The 27,510-nt window shown below is 40.5% G+C and overlaps 1 protein-coding gene across 1 annotated transcript in view; it reads right to left on the bottom strand.

Moving 5' to 3' along the window:
* The window catches only part of LRFN1 (leucine rich repeat and fibronectin type III domain containing 1), a 245,222-nt gene that overhangs the window by 15,598 nt on the left and 202,114 nt on the right, over positions 1-27,510 (bottom strand). Inside the window, exon 3 of the mRNA XM_073598787.1 lies at positions 5,987-7,385. Within this exon, the coding sequence (XP_073454888.1) occupies positions 5,987-7,365 (1,379 nt within the window). The 5' untranslated portion in view covers positions 7,366-7,385. The remainder of the gene's footprint in view (positions 1-5,986; positions 7,386-27,510) is intronic.

The following is a 27,510-nucleotide window of genomic DNA, read 5'->3' as shown; positions in this document are numbered from 1 at the left end:
GATTTAGAACATGTTCTATATCTGAGTCCGTCGGAAATGCCGACAGAAAAAGTCCGATGGGGCATACACACGGTCAGACTGTCCGACCAAAAGCTCCCATCAGACTTTTTCTGTTGGAAAGTCCGGCCGCGTGTACGCGACATAAGGAATACTCCTCAGCATTTACAGTATATTAAATCAGGTAGCACCAATGCCCCCTTGATACATTTACCATATGAAAGCAGGTGTTATCGTCTAAGCATAGGATAGGACATGTGAAAAAGATGGATCCACCCTGTAGTTGTACTATAATCTCACCATTGCTGTTGGCAAGAGTTCATAAATGTTAGTCCTTTGATTTACAGAACACTGGACTGGACATTTGACACAACACCTATTTCAAGTACAAGGACAGCTTCTACCCACTTGCTGACCCCAATACGTATATATACATTGCGGTTTGCAAGTGGTTTACCAGGGTTATGGCTGAAGCTATCAGCCATAATCCCGATATTTTTTTTTTCTAGCCAGCAGCTGGCTCTTTCAGAAGCAGTGGGAGGTTACTTCAGTGGCAGCTGGTGCTCAAAATCTTTGGGGGGGGCGCAAACAAACTAAAAAATACTGAAAAAAAATCAATTGCAGCCTCACTGTGCCCATCAAATGCAGCCACTGTGCCCTCAAACGCAGCCACTGTGCCCTCAAACGCAGCCACTGTGCCCTCAAACGCAGCCACTGTGCCCTCAAACGCAGCCACTGTGCCATCAATAGCAGCCAATGTGCCATCAAATGCAGCCACTGTGCCATCAATTGCAGCCACTGTGCCATCAAACGCAGCCACTGTGCCATCAAATGCAGCCACTGTGCCATCAAATGCAGCCACTATGCCCATCAAATACAGCCATTGTGCCCTATCAAATGCAGCCACTGTGCGCCATTAAATGCAGCCTCTGTGACCCCTGCCTGCCCGCTGTCTGACCGGCTCTTACTCCATTATGCAATTAATGCAATGCATTAATCTATCCGTTCTACATAGAGGGGGTGGCTGGAGAGAGGGGGCAGTGCCCGTGCGCCCTTCATGGATGAACCGCCCCTGACCCCAGATCACTCAATAAAGAAGACCTGTCATCCTTATTTCTATTACAAGGGATGTTTATATTCCTTGTAATATTAATAAAAGTAATGAAAATTGCTAAAAAATTTTTTCAACATGCCCCCATCCCTCCATGCTCACGTGCAGAAGCGAATGCATATGTAAATCGTGAAACGCATATGTAAACGGTGTTCACACAGCACATGTGAGGTATCGCCGCAAACTTTAGAGCGAGGGCAACAATTTTAGAGCTAGACATCCTCTGTCACTCAATAAAGGTAACGTAAACATTTTTAAAGTGTTGCTTATGGAGATTTTTAAGGTTTTTAAGATTTTTAGGGCAGGGGTCAGTAACCCTTTTCCACTTAAGGGCCGGATTCAATGTATGTGAATGCACGGAGGGCCGCATTCACCTGCTAATAAATGAAGATAATAATAAACCTAACATAGTAATATAACCAGTACAGGTTTAGCTCACTTTAAGGTGCTATACTAAGGTTACTTTCACACTGAGGCAGTTTTCAGGCATTTTAGCGCTAAAAATAGCGCCTGAAAACTGCCTCTCATGCCTCCCCAGTGTGAAAGCCTGAGTGCTTGCGGGACAGGAAAAAAAGTCCTACAAGCAGCATCTTTGGGGCTTTGTAGGAGCGCTGTATACAGCACTCCTACACCGCCCCTGACCATTGGAATGAATGGGCAGCACTTCCAAAGCGCCTGAAAAGCGATTCGGAAACGCCGCAACACGGGCACCCAGCTAGTGGCCGAAAATTGCAGCTGAAACAGTGGTAAAGCGTCGCTAAAACTAGTGCCGTTTTACCGCTAATGGACCTGCCGCCCAGTGTGAAAGCAGCCTTATACAAAGCCAGTTCACCCTGAGGGAACATGTGGCTGGGGATTCGGATTTTACTGCCCCCTCCCCCATTCTGGCACCCAAGGATGGCTGATGCCAGCCAGCATGGTCTGGAGATGGGGTTCCTGTCCCTAGGGGAGATGGGGGCCCCGTTCCTAGGGGAGATGGGGTTCCCATCTGCAGGGGAGATGAGGTTCCCACTCTCAGGGCTGATGGGGCCCTTGTCCTCAGGTGAGAAGGGGTCCTTGTTCCCAAGTGAGAATGGGTCCCTGTCCCCAATTGAGAAGGAGTCCCCTGTCCCCAGATGAGATGGGATCACTGTCCCCAGGGGGAGATGGGGTCCCTGTCCCCAGGGGTGATGGGAGAAGGGGTCCCTGTCCCTAGGTGTGATGGGGTCCCTAATAGGGTCCCCTCCATTGCAGTGTCCTCTGTCCCCCTTCACATCACTCCCATAGTGACCTCTGCCTCCTCCCCATAGCAGTTTTCTGTGCCCCACAAAGCAGTATCCTCTGTCCCCTGCACCCCACCCCCCACCCCCCACTGTAGTGTCTTCTGTACCCCAATAGTGTCCTCTGCACCCCATTCCACACACACACACAAACACACACTGTGTAGGTAGAACTGTCCAACCTTACAACCTTACGCAGCTGTACAGCAGAGCAGAGATCGGCATCACAGGGCTGGATTGGGGTGGGAACTGCTGAAGTTAACTTTTCACAATGACAGGCTGGTGATTGGTAACCAATCACCTGCTGTTTAGTGCAATAAGTTAACTCCAGTGGTTCCCGTCCCCATCCAGCCCTGTGATACCGGCCGCTCACCCCTGTCCAATGAAGAGGACAGCGGCAAAAATGTCCATGAGCCAGGTACATGTGAATTACTCATGGACACTGACAGGCCGGACATTTAGCGGTGGCGGGCCGTAGGTTGCCGACCCCTGCCCTAAAGTATCTGCTAAGAAAAAATATATAATGTTTGGGGGTTATAAGAAATTTTCTAGCAAAAAATACTAATTTAAACTTGTAAACTTGATGTAAACAAAAAGTGCCAGAAAAGGCTTGCTCTTCAAGTGGCTACAGACAGAAACATGGCTGTGCTACAGGATCACCTGCATGTACAATTGTTGCTAACCTGTACATAGAAGAGGTGGAGAAGAGATTTTTTTTTTAGGGGAAAAACACTGAGTGACTGGTTCAGTTATGTGCAAGCTTTTAGTGAGTATATAAATTCAGTGGGCATAAACATCAAGTTTAAATGGGAAGAGATAAAGAATAACAATGAACCTTTTTTGACTGAGTGAAACATGTCAAGGAGTGGGTGACTTGTACATTGATATCTAAAGTAAACCCATCCAGTATCTACTTTGTGACTTACACCACCCACTGAAACTGTGGGCTTTTGTTAAAACATCCACAAGGTCGAGCAAAAACACAGGACCATTGAACAGAGGAGAGAAGAAGAACACATGGGGGGTTATTTACGAAAGGCAAATCCACTTTGCACTGCAAGTGCACTTGGAAGTACAGTCACTCTAAATCTAAGGGGTAGATCTGAAATGAGTGGAAGCTCTGCTGATTTTATCATCCAATCATGTGCAAGCTAAAATGTTGTTTTTTATCTTCCTTGCATATACCCCTCGGATCTACAGTGACTTTACTTCCAAGTGCACTTGCAGTGCAAAGTGGATTTGCCTTTAGTAAATAAACCCCATGACGTCCTTCAAGAATAACAACAAACTGGAACAGAAATTTGTGTATATCCTAAAGACCCAACATCCAAACACAAGCAAAGTAACTTGGTATATGCAATTCAGTGTAGTGAGAAATGCAGAGATCTGTAAGCCAGGGAAGCTCAAAAATGGCCCAACATAGGAGAGCAAATTCTATGGGTCAAATCTCAGCAGTATTCCTACACTTTAAAAGGGTAACTCAACTTTCATTAAAAACAATTAAATACAGTTGCCACACAAGCCTTATTGTATTTTAATGTGATTAAAAAGCACCTTTCCTTTTTAATCTGCAACCACTGTAATTATCTGTAAAGTTCAATGCAATATGGCAATTGTCATTTCCTGCTTGTGTGATTAGCTCACTGATTTTCCCAAAATTCTGCGCTAAGATAGTCAAAAATCAAAATTTTAATTTTGGTGAGATACTTTACAAGGATTAAATACTTCCAAAGGGATGCAGATACTGTAGCGTTTCTCATCAGAAGACTAGGATGCACTGGCTGATTATAATAAACCAATTCAGAATCATTATTCAAAAAGCTTTTATTCAGAGTATAAAAAGGTAGGACTATGCAAATAGGTTTGTTAAAATCCCTGAAATGTACAGTGACTGCTTAGAGGGGATTGTTTTTTTTCTTAACAAAAGGAAAAGTGAATTCTATTGAGAACAGAAAAGTGTCTGGAGAATCACCATTGCACAGGGGTGGGGACCTTGGACCTTCAACACCAACTGTCTTTCAAATATAATGCTGTTTTAATATATCTACCCCAGCACTTTGACAAAAATCTACAATTTCAGCCATGTAGTTGGAAGGGTTAACATTTATGAAGCCAGCATTTTGACAACAAACTACAATTTCAGCCATTTAGTTGGAAGTGTTAACATTTATGAAGCCTTCCTGACACCAAGGATGAGAATATGTAACTACTACAGGGTGGTACCACAATTTTCATACCTTTCATCCTGTTATCAATCAGTAACATCTGTCTTTACATGATAATTAGATCAAGGTGTTTGGTGCTACATATTTGGATATAAATGCTGAGGTATTTTCCTGACACTCATTAAAACTGAAGAAGTAGCTTGGACAAGCTTCAAAACATCTCCAACGTTACAGAACAAGTCCACTTGAATGTGACTAACTTGAAATTACATTCTAAAGATCATCTTATCTGAGGAAACATTAGGGGGAATTTACAGTATCAAACCTGGAGCATGCAGAATCTGGAGAAGCTGTGCATGGCAACCAATCTATCTTCTACCTTCAGCTCGCTCAGTTAAGCTTTGCAAATGAAAGATAGAAGCTGATTGTTTGCCATGTACAACTGCTCCAGATTCTGCATGCTACAGTTTTGATAAATTCCGCTGACTGTATTACGTAGCCTGGGGAACTGAGACATATAGGGGTTGATTTACTAAAACTGTAGAGTGCAAAATCTGGTGCAGCTGTGCATAGTAACCAATTAGCTTCCAGGTTTTATTGTCAAAGCTTAGATGAACAAGTTGATGTTAGAAGCTGATTGGCTACTATGCGCAGGTGCACCAGAATTTTCAATCTCCAGTTTTAGTAAATCAACCCCATAGAGTCCCATTACATGTGTGTATTTTTTATGCATACTTAAGACACCGTTTACTATTGAGGGACAAAGACATTATCACTGGGAAAGTACAATTAAGGCAACTGACATTTTCCATAAACAACTGTCTTTTGTTCTCAAAAGAATTGTCAGGTTGGATAACCATCATCCAAAGTCCATGGGCAACTTTAGAGAGTTTTGACTTCATATAGCGAGTGACATGCAGATGAGACAGCCATGAGAAAAGGAAAGTGTTCCTATGAATTGCAATATGGAGGTTCTAGTCAAACAGTGATCTTTTTTACCTTAGCTGGGGGTCCATGATATGGGTAACTATGTGGAGTAGTCCTTTAGGTTGCTTTCATACTCATAGATCTGAACTACCTTAAAGCTAAGCCGGGCCCACCTGCAATTGTTCTATGGGAAAACAGGTAGTTCTGAAATTTCCTTTTCCGCTTGACTGTAGCCTTTTTGTATTCACTTTATTTAGACTAAACTTGTTAGTCACACTACCCCTGCTAAATTTCCAACAAGAAGAAGAAACCATCTTAAAGAATGACTACCATATTTGATCCTACAAAGTGCAGCATAAGTATAGTGAGTAGAAGAAGGATGGAAAATTTAAGGGAGGGAATCTGACCAAGGGAGTTCCAGATAATAGAATCTGTGGGGTATTTCAATTAGATGGTATCCACTAAATACTGCAAATGGTTTTACTGGTCTGTATATGCAAATCTACCCAAAAATCATACCATCTTACCTGTACACCAAAGAGTCATCTAAAGAACTGTTGTACTGAATCTGATACATGCGAATCCCAGGAATATGACGCTCTGATGGCCATTGAATGACAACTGAGGTGGATTTCAACTTGTCCACAACTATTCTCCTGTCCTGTAGGCTTTTGGTGTCATTGAAGCCTGATTTGGTGGAGGTTGTGATGTCAGAAGAGCCAGGGTCAGGTTCTTTTATGTGAGCCGTGTTATTAACTAACAATGGAAGTGGTACTATTGCCACTTCTACTGGGGCAGTGGCCTCCCCAGCTGCATTGGATGCTATACAGGTGAAAGAACCACTGTCCTTCAGTGTTGTTATCACAATATCCAAGGTTCCATTGTCATGAGCAACAATCCTTGATGTATTGTGGATAAGCTTTCCATCTGGACCAATCCAGTGGATGGAAGGTTCAGGATCTCCTACTGCTTTGCACTTGAGATTTACAGACTGTCCTTCCATGACAAATGTTTTGCTGGCATAATGTCGAGTAATAAGAGGAGGTTCACAGATAAACTCCTCCTCTTGAATTGACCAGAAATACTTGTCCGTTAGCTGTTCTGGAGAAGCACAAGTCTCCAGGTCATCTTCTCTTGTCAGTCGTCTCAGCCATAAGAGCTCACAGTTACAGTGTAAGGGATTTCCACCAAAACTAATGGACAAGGAGGAACTGGAACCTCTTGTACTGGCCAACACTTGAGACCTGAGGAATAGGTTGTCTGGAGGCAGTTTGTGCAGCCGGTTAGAGGTCATGTCCAATCTTACTAGCTTATGCAACATAGTAAATGTTCCTTCAGCAATGTAGTCTATGAGGTTGTGATCCAGAGTTAATGTATTCAGGTTGGCCATTTGCCCAATGTCTTCCCAGGGCAGCTCTATTAAGTTGTTATAAGATAAGTCAAGGTCTTCCACAGTGGGAAGGAACTCAATGAAGGCTCCATTCTGGATAGTATTAATCTGATTGTTGCCCAAAATCAGATGGCGCAAATTGCCCAAGCCACGGAAGTGTTCACATCTCAGAGCTGAAAGCCGGTTACTGTTCATGTGCAAGGCTCGTAAAGAACGCAAATCAGAGAATGCCAGGGGTACAATCTGGCTAATTGTGTTTCGTGAGAGTGTCAAGTGCACCAAGTTGGTCATATTGACAAAGTCTTTGCGCCGGATGATGGTGATAAAATTGTCTGTCAGTCGTAGCTCCACTGTTCGACGGTCAATGGCTGGTGGAACAAATAGAAGTCCTGTCTTGGCACACAGCATCGTGAGGGTTGGAGAGTTAGTCTGGCAGATGCAGCGGCCAGGGCAATGTTGTGCTCTCCCAAAGTACCCCAGGGCTCCCATCAGCAACAGGCATAGCAGCTTCTCCATGGCCCCTTGGCCAAAAGAGTCTAAAATAGAGAAAAAAGAAAGTTTTAAAATAGAAATAATATAAAGAATATATGTTGTAGACTGTACAAGAAAGGAAAGTAGAAACTACCCTTATGTATTTACTCTGAAGGTTCAAAAGCATTTTGGAAGATGATTTTACTTCTTCGCATAGCAACCGAATTTATATGTCTGCCCCGTTTAGGCTCCACTTTCTATGGCATCAGGATCTGTGCACTTTGCATATGGAGATAAGGTTACAAAGAACTGGATGAGACTGTTCTGGCTCTGAGGTTCTAAATGAAAATTCAGCCCGCCACACCATCTCCTACTCTTTAATGGGCTAACCTGCAAGCTCCAGTAAACAATCAGTAATAAGGCAAACAGTATAGCGGCATATAGGATGAGAGTAAGACTCAAAAAATACATTATCTTTTGGAAAAAAAAAAAATCATAGAAAAATATGCATTTTGTACTCACCTTAAAATCCTTTTTTTTGAAGCCCACTGAGGGACACAAAAACTTTTAAATTGTGTGTAATCCTAAAACATATTATTCCAGATATGTGTCTGTGTTTCTGTTTTAATCTGAACATGTCAGGAATGGAAATACATCCATCCTAGTGAACATACACATGGTGTGCTTGTGTTCCCGTGGCCAAAATTCTGCTTCCACACCTTCCAAACCCCATCCCATCTGGCCAGCTCATCACAAGGAAGGACCAATGTGCAGAAGCCTGTGAAGTATTTGCCTTCTACACAGGCATGGCATTCCTGCACTCCAATAAGACTGCTTCTGCTATGCCCCTATCCCTGCATTGAGTGACAACACCTGTGATTTACGTTGTCAGCAGATCAGTTAATCATCAAAAAGAGTCTCCACCCCTCTAAGCCCATGATACTGCTAAGAATAGCAGCCACGTTACTGCTTGTAAACAAAGAAAAAAACATGTATTTATATTTTTTTAATTAAAAAAAAGCCTTTTTGCTCTCATTATTCTCTTAAACCGATTAGTGTGATGTAAAATGTAATGTCCACAACCACTTCAAACATTCTGGTTATACTGCCACATATAGCGTGATCTGACACTAGTACACATAAAAAACTGTAGGCCAGCCCAAGATAACCCCTGCTACTATTAGCATGCCTCATTATTTTAGCAAGGTTCTGAGGGCATGACCAAAAACACAGAGGTAGGAATATGTGTCCCTCATAGGACTCTACAAAAAGATATTACTGTGAGTATAAAATTCCTGTTCTCCTTTTAACCCATTGAAAGACACAGGAAGTCTTAAACCTTTGGGATGCCCAAAAGCAGTATGGGCAGCACAGCAGCTAGCAAGGTGGCTTAGTAGTTAACAGTTTTGCTTTGCAGCACTTGAGTGCACCAGTGACCTCTGCAATCAGAGTCAGCAAATAACTGGAAGATTTGAGCCATAAAGTCTTGCATGACAGTAGTAAAAACCTCAGTCAAAAGACTGGAGGATCAAGCCACACCTAATGAAGCTAAAGAGGACTTTGAGGACAAGATAGATTTCAAGAAAAAAGGGCAACATGACTCTAGGCTGCAGACGTCAGCACAGTCAGTAGATGCACTGCAAACAGCCCTATAGCTTTTAGTGAGGGTGAGCTTGGGGCACCCATAACAGCAGGACTGTCCCCTCCATGTACAGTGTTGACCACATGATGGTAATGCAATGTATAGGCTCAGGGTGGGAGGCAAGGCCTTAAGCAAAGAGAGGTAGGGAGGATGGGGATTATTGCGGTGCCAAAACGACTCAGTCAAAAAAAATACTAAAAAGGTATACATTTTATTGCATAGTATTAAAAAAAACACAAATAATATACATAAACAACTATTCAAATAGGAATAAAAATAAGGGAGCTATTTTAAATTAACATTGGCCAGAATGGTACAGGCCTGTGTGTTGTTATAGGTCAGGTCTTCCCTACATGTTTTGCCAAGGCATTGGCTTCCTCAGGGGAATAAGGCATGACCGATATTAAAGAAATGGCTCTATAGAAAGAAAAAAGAAAAAAAAAGTAAAAAACATAGCATAACCTTGATATTAGAAGAATATAAGAAAAAGACATGACATTGTCTTTGTCTTTTTCATGTCTTTTTCATGTCTCATGTCTCTTTCATGAATATAAGAAAAAGACATGACATTGTCTGATTTCATGTCTTTTTCTTATATTCTTCTTCTTTCATGAATATAAGAAAAAGACATGACATTGTCTGATTTCATGTCTTTTTCTTATATTCTTCTAATATCAAGGTTATGCTATGTTTTTTACTTTTTCTTTCTTTTTTCTTTCTATAGACCTATTTCTTTAAAAATTGGTCACGCCTTATTTCCCTGAGGAAGCCAATGCCTTGGCGAAACATGTAGGGAAGACCTGACCTATAACAACACACAGGCCTGTACCATTCTGGCCAATGTTAATGTAAAATAGCTCCCTTATTTTTATTCCTATTTGAATAGTTGTTTATGTATATTATTTGAGTTTTTTTAATACTATGTAATAAAATGTATACCTTTTTAATATGTTTTTGACTGAGTCATTTTGGCACCGCAATAATCCCCATCCTCCCTACCTCTCATTTTGTATCAAATTTTGGGATAAGGCGCCTTATCTAATCTGGACATTTCTGCCACTTCCTCCAACTTTTTAAAGGCCTCAGGCACTTGTGAAACACATAAAAACTGGTATACAGGTTCAAAAAATCGTCACCCCCAGACCTGTATTTCCACCTCTGCGCTATAATTTCAAATGTCAGGGAGAACTAGTGGAGGGACGAGTGCTGCGGACGGGTGAGACGAACGTTAGCGCACACACTTCCTGGGTCCGCCGTGGCCGCCTGTTGTATTTTCAGTTGTCATCGCATGCTTTGCCGTGAGAAATTCCCTTATGCTGTGAAGTGATTTGCCTATTGGTTTTATTTTCAAATGTGAGTTCATTGAAGGTGTTTTTTATGTGTGGTTAAACCTTTTAAACAGTATTACACTATTGGAGCTTCTTTTACTTATATGTCACACCACCAACATAAGGATATCATTTGATCTATGGAGCAGTGGATGTGTATGCTCGCATGCTGACCCCCATGAGAGTGGGTTAGAAGCTCTGTCAGGCCAAACACGAGAGTGAGAGGCCTTAAAAGCTGGTGAGTTTGAATTTCAGAAGGGAGTGGAATCACATCACAGAGGTGTGGTGGATGTTTTGAAACACAGCTGAGCAGTCTGGAGTCACCTTCACTTTTTTGGACTTTCTTCATTGTTTTTCACGATCTATTGGGGCTATCAGTACATATTTTTGGGATTTTGTATTTTTCTTTTCAGCATTTATAGATTTGTTTTGGATATATATATATATTTGATACCACTTTCACAGGGTGTTTGTAGTCCACTATCTATATATATATATATTTTTTTTTTTGGGGGGTAATAGGGATTATCTTTTCCCCATTAGTATCAGTATATTTTATTCACTTGAGTGTATCTTCCAGTACACGTCTATATTCAGTTCACTGGCTGTATAGGAGTGTCTGACATTTCCCCACCACCTGGGGATCAGCGCCACTATTCATCCCTAATTTTCCCTTGGTGAATTCGGTTTTTATGTACTTGTGAAACACAAACAGCTGGTAGGGGGTGAGGGTGGGATGACTGGAGGTGACCAGTCACTTTAGGCAGGCAGCAGGAACAGATCAAATATTGAAGCTCCACGTTGCTTTTACAAGCAGGAGCAGTAGCAGGAAAGCGTGGAATGTGTGTGAGCAATACTCTACCCAGCAGTTCACATCAGCACTCAGTCACACAGGGTTAATCCTTTTCATGGCAAAAAAAAAAAAATAATGGGCCACCCAACAACCTATGGAAATGAGGTAGCTCCTGGTGCTAGGTCTGGTCAACCTACTCACTAAAAGAGTTTTTAGAGACAGAGCAAGCACTGATTCAATGCCAACAATTGTTGAGCTGCAAAATCACTCTGCAGCCAACTTTCACCTGAACAGTGTCTGGAATTTGCCCCACATGCAATCCAGTAAAAGAAAGACACTTCCAGGCTATTCCTGCAACATCCAGTGCAGTCCTGACATGGTGCTCCAAAATTCAGGCCGAGGATGACTACACCAGATAGCAACAATCAGAAAGACCAGGCTCCATCAGCCACATAAAAATCAAAGAATCCTCCTAGGACACTAGCGAAAAACTGAGGCATGTTTTAGTTGGAGTTATCTTGGGCTGCCCAACAACTTTTATAGTTGGCAGCGTCCAATGTAGGTAGCAGTATAACCTGATGGTTTAAGACCTCCTGTGTCCCTCGATGGATGAGAACGAAAGTATAGTTATAATATTTTGCAATTGCTGCTGGAACATTTTTAGAAGCAGCGTGAGGGGTCGCCCCACTCCCTCAGCTTTCCAGTAGTTCTCGGGCTTACCTGGATGATCAGTGAGTATGGGAACTGACATGGCGGTTGTGGCAACTGATCACAGAGATTAGCTGAGGAAAGATGGCCTCAGCTAAATTCTATAATCTAGGAGGACCAGAAGTGATATCATGACATCACTTCTGGTTCTGGTCCGATGTAAACAATGCCATTTTTTTAAATCTTTAGATCAATGTTTTTTTGTTTTTTTTTATCCAATGCTTTGCATTGTAGAGGAGAGATGTGGGGTCTTAAAGACCCCCATGTCTCTCCATAAAGAGGACCTGTCATCGTGTACTGTTATGGCAAGGGATGTTTACATTTCTTGTAATAACAGTAAAAGTGATAAAAAAAAAATAAAATGTAAAGGGACAGTGTAAAAATAAAAACAAATTTGCTAAAATAAATGTACAAAAATGTTCTAAAGTGTCCCTAATCTCCAGTGCTCGTGCGCATGACGAATGCAGATGTAGGTCATGCCCACATGTGTAAACGTTTTTTGCACCACACATGTGAGGTATTGCCATGAACACTATAGTGAGAGGAATAATTCTACACTAGACATTCTCTGTAACTCTAAACTGGTAAACTGTAAAAAAAAAAATTAAAGCATCTCCTATGAAGATTTTAAGTACGTAGTTTGATGCCATTCCACGAGCGTGCACACTTTTAAAGCATGATATGTTGGATATCTATCTCGGCTTAACATCATCTTTCATATTTGACAGATTGTTCCCCAAAAGAAATTGCGATTGAAAAATCGCTGCGCAAATACAGTGTGACATAAAAAATTGCAACAACCACCATTTTATTCTCTATGGCTTCTGCAAAAAAAAAATTAAAACCTCCAAAATAAGCTAAAATCTTTGTAATTACTGGGACCATGAGGTTACCTCCCCTACCTGCCTCTTTCATAACATTTGTTACTATAGTACAGGTTCCCTATTAGCATTAAAGTTTGCAGACATTCCATTATGAAGTAACAATCTCTTCATTTTTTTTTTTTTTTACTATCATGCCATGGATCAGCTGGTAATAAAAATGTTCTTTCCTACCTCAGTCTTATCCTCCTGTTCAGTTTATTTAATAAAGCAGAAATCCACACCAAGCAGAAAACCCATCTCCTGCTCTATCAGACTGTTAAAACACAGGTTCAGTGAAGCTATATCATCACCTTCCATAGTAACCTGTTAGTTCATTCACTTTCCATTCTGATTCAAAATCTTGGCTACTGTGTACTCTACTTATACAATTACCCAATCACCCATTATACAGTATATTGGTGTATAACAGCCCACATGGCTGCAATGACATCTGGGGGTTGGAAGGGGGCAGAGACTTCAGAAAATCGCTAGTCGCTGTTCCCCTTTGCAGGCTGTACAGTAAGGAACATTTGTTTAAAGTGGGCGTAAACTCCCATCCCTGACTTGTACCTATAGGTAAGCCTACAATTAGGCTTACCTATAGGTACTGTAAATACATCCTAAACGTGCCCTGCATAGGAGATATTTACTGTAGATGCAGCTGGTGACATCACCGGTGCTTGCTCTCCAAAGAGAAGGCATACCCATGCCATTCCTTCAGAATCCTGTGGCGCAAATGGCGGCTCCTGCGTGCATCCACTTGAGTGACATCATCGCGGCTCTGGCCAGTAACAGAGCCGGAGTCTGCGAACCCAGAAGGAAGACCGGGTGAAGATGGAAGTGACCTCAGCAGTGACAGCGCACCACTGGGGGCTTTGTTCTAAGGTAAGTTTCATATAATGTGCCCCTATGTGATGCATACTAGCACATTATGACATTCCCTTGCAGGTTTAAAAGAAAAAATAGTTTACTACCGATTTAACTGTCTATTGCCTTCAGAGCTTCTGGTCATCCTGGCCAGCACCAAATTTAACCTGTATGCGTAACAAAGTCTTTTTTTTTTTGTTCTAACAAAGGTGTCATAATATAAAATACTGGTTATTGTTATTATTTCTGTGTGTGTGTGTATATAAATATATATATATATATATCTATATAGATAAATGAAAAAAATTGGGTGGGTTACTTCAAATATTCCTCTGGTTCTCAATGTAGAGATCAGTGTCAAGGTGGACCCCCACCCGACGTGCCCTGTTGTTTTTTATATATATATATATATATCTATAGATAGATAGATATATATTATCTATCTATCTATCTATCTATCTATCTATCTATCTATCTATCTATCTATCTATCTATCGATAGATATAGATAGAAATATATATATATTAGACATGTGCAGAACGAAAAAATTTGTTTCGTTTCGAAACGTTATTTACATAAATTCATTTAGTTAAATTTGTTCCATTCGTTTATTCGTTTTCAAATTGATTTGAAGAGTTTTCCCCAGATCCAAGTGTGAAAAACTTGTTGCATCTTTCCCAAAAAGACTCATGGCTGTATTAGATCAAAAGGGTGCTTCTACTAAATACTGAGCAAAGGGTCTGAATACTTAGGACCATGTGATATTTCAGTTTTTCTTTTTTAATAAATATGCAAAAATGTCAACAATTCTGTGTTTTTGTGTCAATATGGGGTGCTGTGTGTACATTAATGAGGAAAAAAAATGATTTTAGCAAATGGCTGCAATATAACAATGAGTGGAAAATTTAAGGGGGTCGGAATACTTTACGTCCCCACTGTGTATATGTATATGTATATATATATATATATATATATATATATATTAATTACATTTGTATATAAAATAGCAATAAGCTTCAAGGCTCACTTACAGTTCTCTATAAAGAATTCCTCTTTCCTCTCCTTTGTTCTCATATTTCTAGTGTAAGTGAAATCATTGGGAATCCAAGATGGCTTTCCTCTTGCTGTGTTCAAGCCTATTGACAGATATTGATCGGCGAGGCACCGATAAAACATATCACCTGTCACACTTGGGTTTTCCGGCCAGTGGCCAAGCACACAGTCATCTCACTGTATCAGTATTCCAAGAGCTGACCCCGGGCTCAGACGAAGACTGATTAGAGAATGAATAAGGCTCATTACACATATAGATTATTTACAGTAATTCAGTAATCACCAATCATAAGTGATCAGTATGAGGTGACCAGATATATGAATAAGTAAATGGCTTAAGGAATGCTCTTTTAAAGGTAAAGTATACTATATTTTCAGTGAGCACATATTATGTTTCATTTTTATAGTGAAAGTACCAATAGGGATTACATCGGTCCCTTTTCCGCCATCAGTTCTATGGATGATATCAATTCTATTCTGATCTGACTCGGCAAGGGATGGGTCCAGGATCCCCTGCTGTGATGGAACGGAGCATACCCAGGTGAAGGGGGCCTAATAGTGCTGAGAAAAGCCACACAGGGAGTAGACTGTTTTCAATAGTCAGCTGACTCATTGATTTGCATTGTAGAAAAGAACAGTAAATCTGGCCATACACTATGCCAATACACTCTCCATCTTTCATTTCATTTTGTGGCTGATTTGAGGTCAGCTGTCACTTTTAGCTGCTGTCCCCATGACAAACTGTTTTTGTGCAGCAAGGCTTCCCTTTAAAAAAAAGAGAGCTATTGTTCCAACAGTTGATATTTTAGGGTTTTCATTTGTTTTTGGGGTATTTTGGCTTTTATTTTATGCTCATCTGTTTTTTTTTTTTTTTTTGCTGAAAGTCTTACCTTTAAAAAGCAGGCTTTTGTTTCAGAGTGGCATTTTATATTTTAATTTCTGTTGTTGTTTTTTTTTTTTTTTTTATTAATGCTGACAATTTGAAGTGCTTAAATAATCCACTTGTTACTGTCCATCTTTACTCTTATATGCCTTTTGTTCACAGGATATAGCTGTATTGTTTCAAAGGAAACAAAGTGCAAATACAGGTGCACCTAAACCATCTCACGCTATATCACTTACATTTAACATACTGCCCTATCCCCATAGATAAAATGAAAGTTAGGCATACTTCAGTAGGGCCTATTATCCATGATTGAAAATGTCCTGCTTCTGGCTAATCTTACATCGCTGCATCCTCAGCAATATCTTAATTCTTGTAGTAAAACTCCAGCTTGTGGACCTAGCCCTACTACTGAAAATTGACCTACTGTTGACGAATTTTACATTGCTGTGTCAGCTGTGGCCTTATTATTATTGTGGGAAAGCTTAGATTTTTTTTCTCTAGTACATTTTGGCCAATTATCCCTCATAAAATGTTCTGCTGCTGGCAAATTTAACACTGCTGTATCATCTGCCATCTCCTAATTCTTAAATAGAGAGCTTGATAGAAATTGGACAGCATCATGACAGTTTTGCATCAATGATAGTTTTGCATCTATCTGTTGGGAAAAGCATGTCTATTACCGTTTGATGAAAAAATCAAATAAAGCTATCTAGAAAACAATTTTTTTTTCAAATCGAAATGAATCAAACAGGGGTGCTACTGCTGTATATACTTATACAAGAGAAAACAAAATCAATTCCACACCAGAATATGCACTGCCAGTGACTCTCTGTGAAAATCACAATATTTTGTAACACTGCGTACAGTTTTATGGCATCCCCTTAAATGTTCTTTTAAAGGATTTATGTATTTTCAATGTTGCCCTTGATGCTGCATGAAAATACCTTCCCCTCGCTGTATAGTATTTTTTTTTTTTTTTCTTAGCAATGGTAGATATCCGAGGTGGCAATGCCCACCATCTCTTTGACAGTAGTTTGTCTATTAGTCCTAGAAATGGGCAGCATTTAACAACAGGATCCCTCCTGCGCCCCACCATAAAGGTTAATGGGATTTACCTCTAAGTTCAGGTTCACTGAATTTTGAGCAAGATCTGCCAAAAACCTGGCAAATCGAACCTGGGCAGATTTGCCCATCACTCTTTACCAGCAACACTGCCCATTAGCCAATAATGAGGCTTAGAAGGTGAGAGGGAGTGGGGCCAGTCTCTACCCATGAACCCCAAAGATATCTGCTAGACACGTGCAATTAGTTTCATTCCGAATTTTTTTTTTCGACAAAATTTGACAAATTCGTTAATTCAGAAATATTCTAATTAACAAAAACCCATTTAACATTTTTTTCTGAAATTCGAAAATCTGAAAATTCGTAAATCTGAAAATTTGAAAATCCGAAAATCGAAAATTCGGAAATTCGAAGATTAGGAAATTCAAAATATTGAAAATCCGAAAATAGCAAATTTGAAAAGGTGAAAATCCGAAAATTTGAAAATCTGAAAATAACAACGAAAATCCGAAAATTAGAAAACCTGAAAATTGGAAAATCTAAAATAATAACTATTACTTACTATTAAATTATATATATTGGAATTTACTTTCAAATTTGGCTGTTAGTGAACGTAATAAATACAAATTTATCCAAAGTTATATCCAAATTTATACAAATTATCCAAAATAATGAATGTTGCATCTAAATGAATGGGACGTAACTAATTAATAGTAATAAAAAATAATAATAAAAACTTTGTATTATTATTATTATTTATTATTATTAATTTTTTATGTTTCATTTGTTTAGATGTGGCATTCATTATTTTGAATAATTCATAACAGCCAAATTCTAAAGGAAATTCCAATACCTATAATTTAATAGTTAGTTGTTATTAGTTAGTTAGTTATTATTTTGGATTTTCAAATTTTTGGATTTTTGGATTTTCGGATTTTCATTCTTATTTTCGAATTTTCAGATTTTCGAATATTCTAATTGTCGGATTTTTGAATTTCTGAATTTCCAAATATCCGAATGACCGGATTTCGAATTTACAAATTTTCAAATTTCCGAATTTATTCGGAATAACGAATTTGGATCATAATTAATGACTCGAAAACTAAAAAAAACAAAAAAAATGAAATGAAAACCAGCAAATTTTTTGGCAGTGCACATGTATAATATCTACATATCAAAGCACCAAGCATTCAGGATATCTATGGCATTTTCAGATCAAAACGACGAGGTTCAGCACCCAAAAGTGGCTTGAAATTCCTGACAGCGCTGGATATCTGTATTTTAGACTTGGTGGTTGGAGCCATTTGAAGCTGTTTATCTGTTGTGAGAAAGAGTACCTTTTAATACCAGTTGTTGGAAATTTGCTTTGGACTAGATATTGATTGGTTACATTGTTATACAAGGCAGAAAACAGGTAGAAAACAACAGCAATCTTGCTCTAGGTAGGATTAGAGAGCCTCCTTGCATAAAGGCCAGGGGGAATTTAGTGGTCACTAACAATTTCACCAACCTTGTCTCCAAAAATTACCCAAACCGTCCTCTCCGCTCTTCTCAAGACCTTCTACTATCAAGCTCTCTCGTATCCTCCTCCCATGCTCATCTCCAGGATTTCTCCAGAGCCTCTCCCATCCTCTGGCACTCGCTACCTCAACCTGTCCGGCTATCCCCTACTCTTTCTACCTTCAGGCGATCCCTGAAAACTCATCTCTTTAGGGAAGCTTATCACATCTCCAACTAATCTTTTACCACTTCCAGCAGCTCATTCCCCACAGCTACAACCGTTTGTACCACCTGCCCCACCCTATTAGATTGTAAGCTCTTCTGAGCAGGGCCCTCTTAATCCTCTTGTATTTTATTGTATTATAACTGTATTGTCTTCTTATTATATTGTAAAGCGCTGCGTAAACTGAACTGTTGGTGCTATATAAATCCTGTATTATAATAATAATAATAATAATAATAATAGGCTACCATGAAATGAATTACAGGTTAAGCCACCTATACAGAGTTTTGTATTCACTAAATTATTATACTGTCAAGGTGACCCAGAATGTGCTATGTAAATATAGAGCAGAGAGATGTAATTTTAGACCTTCTCTTCTAATCTTCCATGTATGGACTACTGGCAACTTTTGAGGGCTGGATACAAAACAACCAGGATGGAAGAGGGAGTCCTCATTGAGTGTAATTGGCTCTCAAGGGAATAATCCTGCTCACTGATCAGAGCCTGAATAGACATAAAGGGGGAGATTTACTAAAGCTGGTGCACACAGAATCTGGTGCAACTGTTCATAGTTACTAATCAGCTTCTAGGTTTTATTGTCCACGAAGCGGACAAGACGTGTGAAAGGACCCTAAATGAACAAGCTGATTGGTTACTATGCACAGCTGCGCCAGATTCTGTGTGCACCAGTTTTAGTAAATCCCCACCAATCTGTCCAATTTCGCCTTCTTCTGCCAGGGATCAGGATCACCCTTGCCAGTAAGGCTAGGTTCACATTTGCTCCATGTTTATCTTACTGCAAGCCTACTCTTACCTGTAAAAACTCAGTAGTAAAGTACAATAACTATGCAGGATGAAAGCTGAACACCAGGCAAACAGCTAAATACACAAATTAAATACTGTATAAAAAAAAGTAAGGCATTTTTTCAAAAGATTTGTGTAGCTCCCTCCTAGGTAGGTGCTAGAGTGAGTGTACTATAGTTTTGGTTTCACTGCCTAACAGAGAGACAGTAGGCACATGTATGTGCTGTCTGCTTAACAGAGAGCTCTGATTTTTTAGTAAAGTCTTCTCAGTGTGCTCGGATGCTGCTCATTCTGTCTTGAAGTTTCACACTGGTATGGAAAGTGCTGGACAGTGGATGGAAACCTTGCAGCTGGGAGCATGAATATTCATACAACCCTGGCCAATTACAAGTGGAGGTGCCCTGAGGCATGCTGGGTGCCTGTATTTATGTTTGACAAGCACATGGGCTCTGGGTCTTCCCCCAGAGAGAGAAGTCCAGATGGGGAGGGGGCCTGCTGCCCCTTCTCAGCACAAGTTGCCATGTGGTCTCAGGTGTGTGACCTGAGGGCCTGAATATTGAAGCTGAAACCCAAGGTTCTCCTGAGAGCTGATTGAGGAAGGATGTCAATGGATTCTGTCTGGTATCACTGAGGAAGGTTGCCGTTGGTGCTTCCAGAGCCTTGTGAGTACAGACCCCCTCTAAAGGAATCTTATGCCCTGTACACACGGGCAGACTTTTCAGCATCAAAGGTCCGACGGTCTTTCCGACTGACTTTTGATGGACTTCGGATGGACTTTTGAATGAACGGACTTGGCTACACACGATCACACCAAAGTCCGACAGATTTGTACGTGATGACGTACGACCGGACTAAAATAAAGAAGTTCATAGCCAGTAGCCAATAGCTGCCCTAGCGTTGGTTTTTGTCCGTCCGGACTAGCATACAGACAAGTGGATTTCTGGATAGGAACTGGGAACGGCGGAGTTCCGGCGGAAAGATTTGAAACATGTTCCAAATCTAAAGTCCGTCTGATTTTCGACCGAAAAAGTCCGCTGCAGGTCCGATGAAGCCCACACATGGTCGGATTGTTCGACTGACTTGTTCCGTCAGACCAGTCTGGTCAAAAAGTCCGCCTGTGTGTACACGGCATTAGAGACTGGTGCTGCTATATCCCCCTCTGGGTGCTAGAAGTCAGCATACTGGGTGTAAGCTAAAGGGGACACTGGCTAGTGCCTAGAAGAATAGGGTTCACTAAATTCCTTCTACTAAAAAGGGACTTTGCTCTACTCTGTACAGTCTGCTATGTAGTTCTACTGAGAAAGCTGTCCTCGCTTGTGAATAGTTTAATTTGGAGTATCCTACTAAATCCCTTCTCCTATCCAAGTTTTCCTAATAAAACGAAGAAAGAAAAAACAAATCCCCTAGACTGGTCATTGGAGACAATGAGCGGAAGAGTGTGTGCGCCTGGCTGTGTGGGAAAATAATCTGTGACTGGCTGCAGCCTAAACAGTAGAAGACCCAGGCAAAAATACCAATGGCTCCTGCGGGGGGGTAGCGCTACATTTGCATGCCTGTATATCCATTTCTATGATGAATACAGCCCTACCACATAGCGCAACCCTGTCTGGAATGGAAAAAGAGCTGATCTTTCTTTGCTAAAGTTAGATTACACAGGTCTTGTTCCTCTCCCAGCCTTTGACTGGACATTGAAAGGAGAACAAAAGGCCAATGTGCCAATCTCTTTTTTGCTCTGTTCTCTCCTGTTCCTTGTTAGCACATGAACACTGCAATCCAGCTGAATAGCATCTTGTGTTGCTTTTCCTTCTCCCAGTCTGAACTCTGATGTACAAGTGTATTACAGGAAGCTGATACCAACTCAAATTCAGATACTCACATGGTATTGCATTAAAAAAAAAAAAAAAAAAAAATACAGAACTGCTTTAATTTTGTCTTTTATATCTGTCTGATCTCATCATTACTTAGTAGGAAGCAGAGCTTGGCTATGGCATAATTACATTTGGCAGATCTCCATGTACAAATATATTAACAAGCTATACACAAGTTTATTAACACACAAGCTTACGTTAATAGTATATATAAATACTTTTAAGATGTTTATGAATCTTTTTTTCCTTTACAGAACTAAAAGTTTCAAAATGAATAAAAACAATTGCATCATGGCCATATGGACGTAGTAGGTGGACTATTTTTTTTCAGTCTTGTTCTGTTGGTATGTGTTGTAAATTGTTTCCATCAGCCTCCCCTCCCTGCCTCCTCTTCTCTCTGTGTTCACTCTTCATGTATAGATCTCTTAGGTTACCATTGAACGGGAAATGTATTCCGTAGGGGAAGGAAGAAGCTTTTTACTATCTGAAAATCAATGGGATTAGACTGCTGAGGTTAAAAGCAGATCAGCACTGTAGATGGAAAGAAAACATGGTCAGGTCTTTGCTTGGATATACTATGACACGACTTAAGGTCACAGCTGGAATGGCAAAATGCTTGCCTATAGCCATTCTTCCTGCTGTAATACCACATTGATGTTTGCCGATGCCAGAAAAACATTTAGGAAAATGACACTTTCCTTACTGATAAGTGTGGCAGGCATACAGTCTGCCCATGTATGGGGTAACCACCTGCTGAAATTCTACCCATACTTAAGTTCCTACCTCCACACATCTCCCACAACCATTTCTAGGTGTCCTTTAGCTGACCATAAACATTCCAGTCTAATTGTATCAACCCTGTACAATCCCCTTTCGATTTACTGTATAAATCATGTAACCAACATAGGCATGTGCACAGGGTGTGCCGGCACACCCTGTCTCCAAATCTGCAAAATGCAAAAAGCACTAAAAATGCATAGGTGTGAATCCAGCCTAATCACCCTGTGCAATAGCGATTCCCCCTGCTTCCTGGTGCCCCATCTCCCCCCTGCAGTGATGCCAGCTTCCACAGCTTCCATCCTCTCCTTTCCCTCCAGCTGCTGCAGGGAATGTTTCAGGATGGAGAGCACAGTGAGTGATCTGTACTGATTGCTCCTGTTATTCTTAACTGAAGCATAGTCAGGGCTTTTTTTCTCGGAGAATAGGTGCAGAACCCCCCCCCCCCCCCCATCTGAGTAACCCTTTGTCTCTGCCCCTACCAACCTCTGACCACCGTCTCTTGATTCCACCCCCTACCCACCTACCAGTACTGCCCCTTTCAGAGAGTACAGAACCAACTATCATTTTGTGGTGCCAAATCATTTGTATGGAACATGTTAATGATAAAAATAAAAGCAGTAAAATAGATCCCCTGCAGCCAGGAACAATAGAATCCCAGCAATAGATCCCCACACAACAATGGACTCCACCCCAACAACAATAGAGTCCCTGCAGCAACAGTGAACCACCTACAACAAAATATCACACCCAGTAACAAAGAATCCACCCAAGCAACATTAGACCCCCCCTCCCAGCAGCAACAACAGATCTACCAGCAGCCAGCATCAATAGATCCTCCAGCAACTAGTAAAAATAGACCTCTCCCTCAACAGTAGATCCCTTCCAGCAACATAAAACCCCCCCCAGCAGCAATAGATTCCCCATCAGCAACAATAGACCCTCACACAAAATCAGATCCCCACCAGTGACAATAGATCCCTGATACATTCAGTGCTGGAGGTGCCGGAACTGTGTTCCCCTGCGTTCTCGCTGAAAAAAAGCCCTGAGCATAGTAAACTATACTGCTCATCACAAAGCACTTCCCATTCCTTTACTGTCCAGTGCAGCTGCCGCTGAAGAGAAGAGGACTGAGGAAGCTCTGTCCTTAGCCCCTTTTATCTTTCTCAAAAGTGAGACCTCAGGGGTTTGTTTAGACCCTTAATATTTCACCAAAGCCCCCCAAAGGGGCTCCAAAAAAATTGTAAATAAATAATAAAAAATAATTAAAAAAACAAAATTATAAAAACAAATAAAAAAAAATTTAAAAATTACTGACACTGCCCCACTGACACCAATCTTTGCTCTACTGACACCGTCCACTGCTCTTCTGATATACACACATGTGTGCTTGTGCTCTGGGGTGCCCACCCTTGTGCAATATGCTGTGCACACCAATGGTAACCAAGCAATCCAGTCTGTAACTGTTCAGGCAGACCTTTGCATCACATAGTTAATGACAGATTTAGGCCTGATTCACACCTATGTATTTTTAGTGCTTTTTGCATTTTGCAGATTCTCACTACAGTCCATTTAACATGGTTTCCTATGGAACATGTTCTGTAGTGCAAATCTGCAAAATGCAAAAAGCACTAAAAATGCATAGGTGTGAATCAGGCCTTAAAGGAGATTGTACAATCAGACTGTGCCATGTATGCTAAGGATATATGGATAATTAAATATTTTTTCCTACTGAGAAATGCTACAGCTTCGGTCATTGGTCATCTCATTTGCAGCATACTGAAATCAATTTAAAGCTAATGAAATAGCTGTCAAGAAGCAAAAGCAAAAAAATAAGGCTCCATGCACAGTAGCGTTTTTTTCAGCTTCTAGAAGCTTATAGTGTTATTCTGTGTGTCCATGCACTGCATTTTTGAAACGTCAGCGCTTAGAAGCAGAAAAAAATTGTTTTTGTAGAGATTTTGGGAGCGTTTTCCTGGCAGAAAAAAATGTTAAATGCTCATAAACACTTGCAAACGCTACTAAAATGCTCCTAACAGCTTTTTTCGAGCATTTTTTTTCTTTGTGTACTGTAAAAACACTTAAAAAAATGCTAAGGCTCCTAAAATCTTCTAAAACTCTACTACAAGCTGGCACAAAACACTATTATTAGCATTTTTCATCTAGCTTTTTTTCTAGCATTTTTTGCGCTTATAAAAAAATGCTAGTTTGCATGGAGCCTAAAGCCTTGTACACACAATCAGATTTTCCACAGACAAAACCTTAGACTTTTGTCCGAAGGCGTGTGCCTGGATTTTGTTTTGCATACAAATGGCAAGGAATTGTCGGCCAACAAACACGAATGTAGTGACGTACTACATGGTTTTTCAGCGCTTTAGTGCCACCCTTTGGGCTCCTTCTGTTATTTTCGTGTTAGTAGAAGTTTGGTGAGTGTTTTTCATTTAGCGCTTTTCAGTTCGGGCTTATCATTTTGTGCTTTTCAGTTCGTTTCTGAACGGCTCTTCGTCAACCAGACATGTTGCGGAATCAGAGGAGATAAGGTGTTATTTATTATTGGCCTTGGAGTCATTGCTTTGACCCAAGTCCAGGAACAGGAGGAGGAGGAGGACCAAAAATTGGTTGCTTTATTAATCGTTACCAATTATGTCATATGCCTTTGCTGTGGGAGCTCCAGGAGAATAATCCAGATGTTTTTCGGAATTATCTCCGGATGACGGACCCCTGCTTTCACCAACTCTTGGCATTGATGACTCCCTATATTAAGAAGCAGGACACATGCATTAGGCTTTTATTTTATTTTTTTTTTTATTATAACGATTTGATTTGATTTGTTATATCTTCTATATTTTTGGATGCATAGAATGTACTTTTTGGTTAAGTTCTATTGGCAGATAGCATGTCTAATTGTATTTGTTTTCTTTTTTTAATGCACAATAAAAAAATTGTGTAGAATAATACTTGGTTATGTGTTTTACTTCAAATGACAGTTTGGGAGTAGGCAGTTACATTTAAAAAAATACAATGTAAAATTGACAAGGGACACCAACATAGTTGTATCTTTGATCTCAAAAACTACGGAATAATGGTATTGTGGTAACTTGCCCAAAAAAAGCATAATAATATTATTCTTGATATCACTAGAAACTCCATCAGTATCACCAGCAAAGCAGCTTCATTATTATCCCATTAAAGAAGAAGAGAATGTGCGCTGCATTTCTATATTCATAATTTGCCATGTCACGAATGTGATATCTCAATTAGTCAATTAGTTTACAAGACTGACTGCTTCTGGCTCGTCCTTGCTTCTGAGCATGCATGTTTTTACTTTGGACTTTTGTCCGACAGACTTGTGTACACACACTCGGAAAATCAACTCGGACATTTGTCCGCAGAAAATTTTAAAGCCTGCAATCCAACATTTGTCCACGGAAAATCCGACAATTGTCCAATGGAGCGTACAAACGTTCGGATTTTCCGCCAACAGCCTGTTATCACACATTTCCTGTCAGAAAATCCGATTGTGTGTACGAGGCTTAAGAGTTTTATTTCTGCTCCTAGAAACTGAAGCTTCAAAAACGTTTCTAAACTAAAATAGTATGCATGGACACAAAAAATGGATATAAACCCCAAGGCTAAGATTAGACTTGTGTCTAAACCGGTGTGCCTCTGAAAAGCTATCTGTGTTCAGATTGAATTTCAGAGGCTACTAAACACTCTTCATCACTTGTTATAACCCTGTAAATTCCACGCCAAAGCAGCACCAACGGCATGCAATGACCCCAGTTGTGGGCAGTTTGCGGCACTTCCATATTAACTTGAATGAGTTCCAACAATTGTGACAGATGAGATTTATTTTCCGTGAGCACAAAACAAAGAATTGCACCCCGGCATTAAATATCCCCGTCCTCTGCCTTTACAGTCTATGGTGGCAATCGGGGGGGGGGGGCACTGAAAACGCATCTCAACTGTACCTTTTAATACCCTCACAACCACAAGTCTAAACGAGCTCTTACTGTACAGTATATCATAAATTGCTGCCACTTGTAGTCTCTATCAGAAGCCATGTGACAGGGTGGCAATGCAGAAGCATAACTAAGAGACAGGGACAGAGTGTTGTCACTTAACAACTGCTAGTACCTGGGAAGGAACTTTAGGACAGGATCATCAGGTATTTTTTAATAAAAGATACACATTTACAAAACATTTTTTTTTAAGTGCATTAACATACTAAAGCTTATATGAAATTATAGTGAATGGATTTTCATACATCTTAAAGTGTTATTAAACCCACAACAGTAAAATCAGTCTGCACATGCAGTAAAGCATGCTTGTTATACTCACTGTGGAACCTGAGGGGTTAATCCTCCCATTGTGTAAAAAGGCTGTTTGATCCTGTCTTCTTCGATCCTCCTCTTCTTTTACTGTCCCCAATCCATCTCCGGATAGAACAGAGCCCAAGGAGGCACTCTGCACGTGCTCAGTTTGAGTTTCAGGAGAATGAAAACTCCTCCTACAAGCTTTAACCAGTGCTCGGACGGACACTGATAGAAGTCACAAGACTGCTATATACTGTAGTTTATAATTACTAAAATAATTGCATTTCCATGTTCTGTATACTGTGAGAAACCAGATAAAGTGAATGCAGGGTCCTGGGTTACAACCATAAAAAATAATTGTTGGTTGACCTGGTTGCTGTACTTTCCTTTACCAAATACAGACCCTAGGCTCAGTTGGCTTGCCATGGATAAGTATTGCCACCTTGCATAGTACATCCTGTCTATCATTCTTCTTCACAGAAGAGTAAAGGATAAGCCCTGAAAAACTCCTCTGACAGCACAGGGTACTTATCACCCTCTAGAACAGCCTTTTTTAACTTTCTTACCCCAGAAGAACCCTTGAAAAAGGGTTTTAGGTCTCAGGGAACCCTGCTGAACTCATCAGAGGTCAGTGGGGAGAATGCCCCCTTTCAGACAACTGGCAAGATCATTGGTATCATATAAATGGCTCTGCCAAGTGACATTAGACCTAGACAATGTGAGCACTATCAGCACTATCAGATGGGAGGTAAATCAACCACAACTGAGGGAACCCCTGGCAACCTCTGGAGTAAACCCTAGGGTTCCATGGAACCCTGGTTGAGTATCGCTCCTCTCTCAATAACTACAAACAATGCTTATACTAACCTTGAAGCCTTTGGCTAATCTCAGGCTACGAAATTACATTGCGCGTCACAGACCAAGGACAACACGTACTGCATGGTGCCTCAAACAGCGACCCCTTAATGCTCACCTCTGAGGAAGTTGCATTTAGATTGATTCTTGAGCTAGGACCTTCTTGGAGGGATCATCCGGTATTATTTTAATGAAAGCGGCAGATTTCAAAATATAGAAAATTACTTTTAAATTATATTATCACAGAGCTTTAATTGCCCATGTAGTCCTCAGCTCGTGACCCCTCCTGAATTATTCATATAGTCTTGATTATATGGAATTCAGTAGAAGACACAAGCTTCCCCTGTAGGAGGTGGCAGATGGGTGTGGTGGCACTGTCACCAAGTCTTTTGTCACATGCTCTAGATCTCAGGACTATTACTACAACTTGCAGCATGTCCTTGCAATTAACAGGTGCCAGTCACCAGGACTCACTAATTATGTCTAGGGAAAAAATGCTGTGGTAAAATTTCTCCTAGTTTGCCTCTAGCGTGAGGTGAGAACTAAATTTAAGCTTTATAAAAATCTTAATAAAAGAGGTCATACTGTACATTGGAGGACAGCATTTAAAAACTGAAAGAATCTAAATTTGTGCTGTTCTATCCC

This window comes from Aquarana catesbeiana, linkage group LG09 (genome assembly GCF_042186555.1).
Source record: "Aquarana catesbeiana isolate 2022-GZ linkage group LG09, ASM4218655v1, whole genome shotgun sequence".
Classification (NCBI taxonomy): Eukaryota; Metazoa; Chordata; class Amphibia; order Anura; family Ranidae; genus Aquarana; species Aquarana catesbeiana.
This window is presented reverse-complemented; position numbering and strand designations above follow the sequence as displayed.